This window comes from Babesia bigemina, scaffold Bbigscaff_70380, assembly GCF_000981445.1.
Source record: "Babesia bigemina genome assembly Bbig001, scaffold Bbigscaff_70380".
Lineage (NCBI taxonomy): Eukaryota > Apicomplexa > Aconoidasida > Piroplasmida > Babesiidae > Babesia > Babesia bigemina.
In genome coordinates, this window is record NW_012237164.1 from 1 (window position 1) to 2,605 (window position 2,605).

The following is a 2,605-nucleotide window of genomic DNA, read 5'->3' on the forward strand; positions in this document are numbered from 1 at the left end:
TTATCCACTGTACATCGCCCCTTAATCCACTCCACATCGCCCCTTTGTCCACTCTACATCGCCCCTTTGTGCACTCTACATCGCCCCTTTATCCACTCTACATCCCTTGAATCACCTCGCCATAATACCGCTATGACCTCTATCCACCATGACAATAACTTCTGCCTTGTCACCCTTCACCTCCCTTCTTCCACCTCTTGCCACTGCCCTGACCATGGGCCGCCTAGGGAGCTTGACAAGAAATTTGATAAAATTTTTAACCTCAAAAATACCTCAAATAACAACCCTACTAACATCCTTAATAACCTCTGCACCGGCCTCGAGACCTTCCTTGGCTTCAACAAAGACTCCAAAGGCTACACTGGCCAGGGGATTGTGTACTCTGACTTGGATAGGCTTTGTGATGCAGTGATGGGATTTTTGTATCAGGTGCTTAGGGATGTCAGCGAGAAACAGCCTTACAGTGTGGGTAAAAATATATTAATTAACAACATTTTAACGCTTATTAACAAACATCTTTGCTCAGGTCACGAGGGCTTTAAAAGGCTTTTCACCGAGTTGCCTGCTCGCATCGCGGGGTATAACAGGGAAGTGCAGGAGGGGAATGAGAAAGTTAAACAACCAATAAAAAAGCTTGAAGGGGAGATGAAAGAGCTTAAAACTCAGGTAAGTGCTATATTAAATGATAATGCTGTTGCAGGTACTACTATGATCCTGAGGACGGGGGACGCCGATGTCGCTAAGCAAGCGGTTGATGACGTGAACCGGAAGTTAAAGGATTCAATTAAGGCGACTGTCGGATTCACCGAGACTACTAAGACTTTGCAGACTGAGATTGCTGATTTGAATTTCGACACTCGTAATAATGTTAATAATGCTATAAATGCCATGAAACGTGAATTAGACGTGCTGCAATTTTCGTGTCAGAATCAGAGTCACGATTTGGAATACAGCATTAAGAAAGTTGTTGAGAGGTGCAATGACATACATAGAAAAGTCGATGATGAGACTAGGACAAAAGTGGAGGCTCTATTAAATGATATTAGAAACAAAATGAACGCATTTCAAAGTACCATGAAAAAAGACATTTACCAACCATTGAGCGACTGGGTTAAGAACAATAAAGAGAAATTAGTAGCATCCCGCAGTTACGTCGGCGACGATATTTTGATATTCGAAGATCGTTATCCTAAGATTCATACGGCGCTTGCGGAAATAAAAAAGGTGGTTCAGCCGCTGAATGATTTGATGTCCATCGGTATCCGTATGAAAAACCAACCAGTGCTTGAAGGATTTGCCGAAGATCTAAATAATGCAGTAGAAATATTTCCTAAAGCGATAGAGACAGATCTAGACAGCTTGCGTATACAAATCACAAAATTGATGAACGAATACGTTACAAGTTTAAGTGATGGTGAAGCATATGCTGGCCTTTGTTCTGAATTCATAAATAATGTTTTAGAAAGCGTAATTAAGACGCTTGATGCGAAGGCAGCCGAGAGAGGTAATACGGTACTTAAAAAGTACGGATCTATGAAAATCAATATTGAGAAATTCATGGAAAATTCAAAAGGCGATTTACAGCGTATAGGGCAGTTAGTTCAAGGCATCAAAAACGACATTTCGAATCTTAAAACTCAATCGACCAATACGAATGTACCAGACTCAACGCTTACAAGCATCACTAAAACCTTACCCACCAACATGAGATCGCTAACTACAAGCATTAATAGGATACTCGATGTTGCCGAAGAAGTGGAAAGCAAATTAGATACGTGGTTACAGGAAGTGGAGTCATATATTTCCGCAATCGATGGACTGCGTAGCAAATGCGTCAGCGGACTGCAGTCGTATATAAACTCGGCAATCACCGACTCGAAAAACATAATCATCACAGACCTCAGGAAACGCTACGTTCGTCATACTAAACTAATGCTCACCGCGTTCGCGGACAAGGTCAGCCAGGAGTTGCAGGGGTTGCCGGGGGAGATTGAGAGGGATCTGCGCATCGGGTTCAAGGGGTTGATGAGAGTGATGGGAGGTAATAAGTACACTGTAAAACCAGACCATTCTTCATATTTTGATGATAATTTGCCCACTGAATTGTTTAACGAAATTTCCAATCTTGCCCAGCCCCTTGCTCCGTCACCTAAGGGCGCACAGCATCTTGGGAAATTCAAAGAACTCTCCACAGCATTCCACGCCTATTTCACTAATATTCATAAGTATACTGATTACCAAATCAAATCCGAAATTGCGTCGGAACCGCAGGCCCTTCAAGGCATCAATGCTACCAACCTCCAGCACCTCACCGCCGTCAACACTAAATTCAACGAATTACTCGACCACCTCAAAAATGACTCTACACCTTCTAGAACATATATATTTGATCATACATACACCAAAAAGCATGAATCCCTCTCCTCCTCCCTCCACCTCCTCCACCCCTCCCACTTCGCCAACCCCCGGCACCCGGAGCTGCTCGATGCGGTCAGAGCGGGGCTGCAGGGGTTTGTCGAGCAGATGGAGCGGGTGTATGTGAACGGGTATGATGATGGAACATTAATCAATTTTACGTTAAATCCACTTGTTAAAAATGATGCTG

At 43.3% G+C, this 2,605-nt stretch overlaps 1 protein-coding gene across 1 annotated transcript; it reads left to right on the forward strand.

Moving 5' to 3' along the window:
• On the forward strand, window positions 1-2,605 carry BBBOND_0002760 (hypothetical protein, conserved; the record flags this gene model as incomplete). Its single annotated transcript, XM_012915111.1, has 1 exon — window positions 1-2,605. A coding segment is annotated over one exon (2,605 nt), but the record flags the coding sequence as incomplete, so codon positions are not given.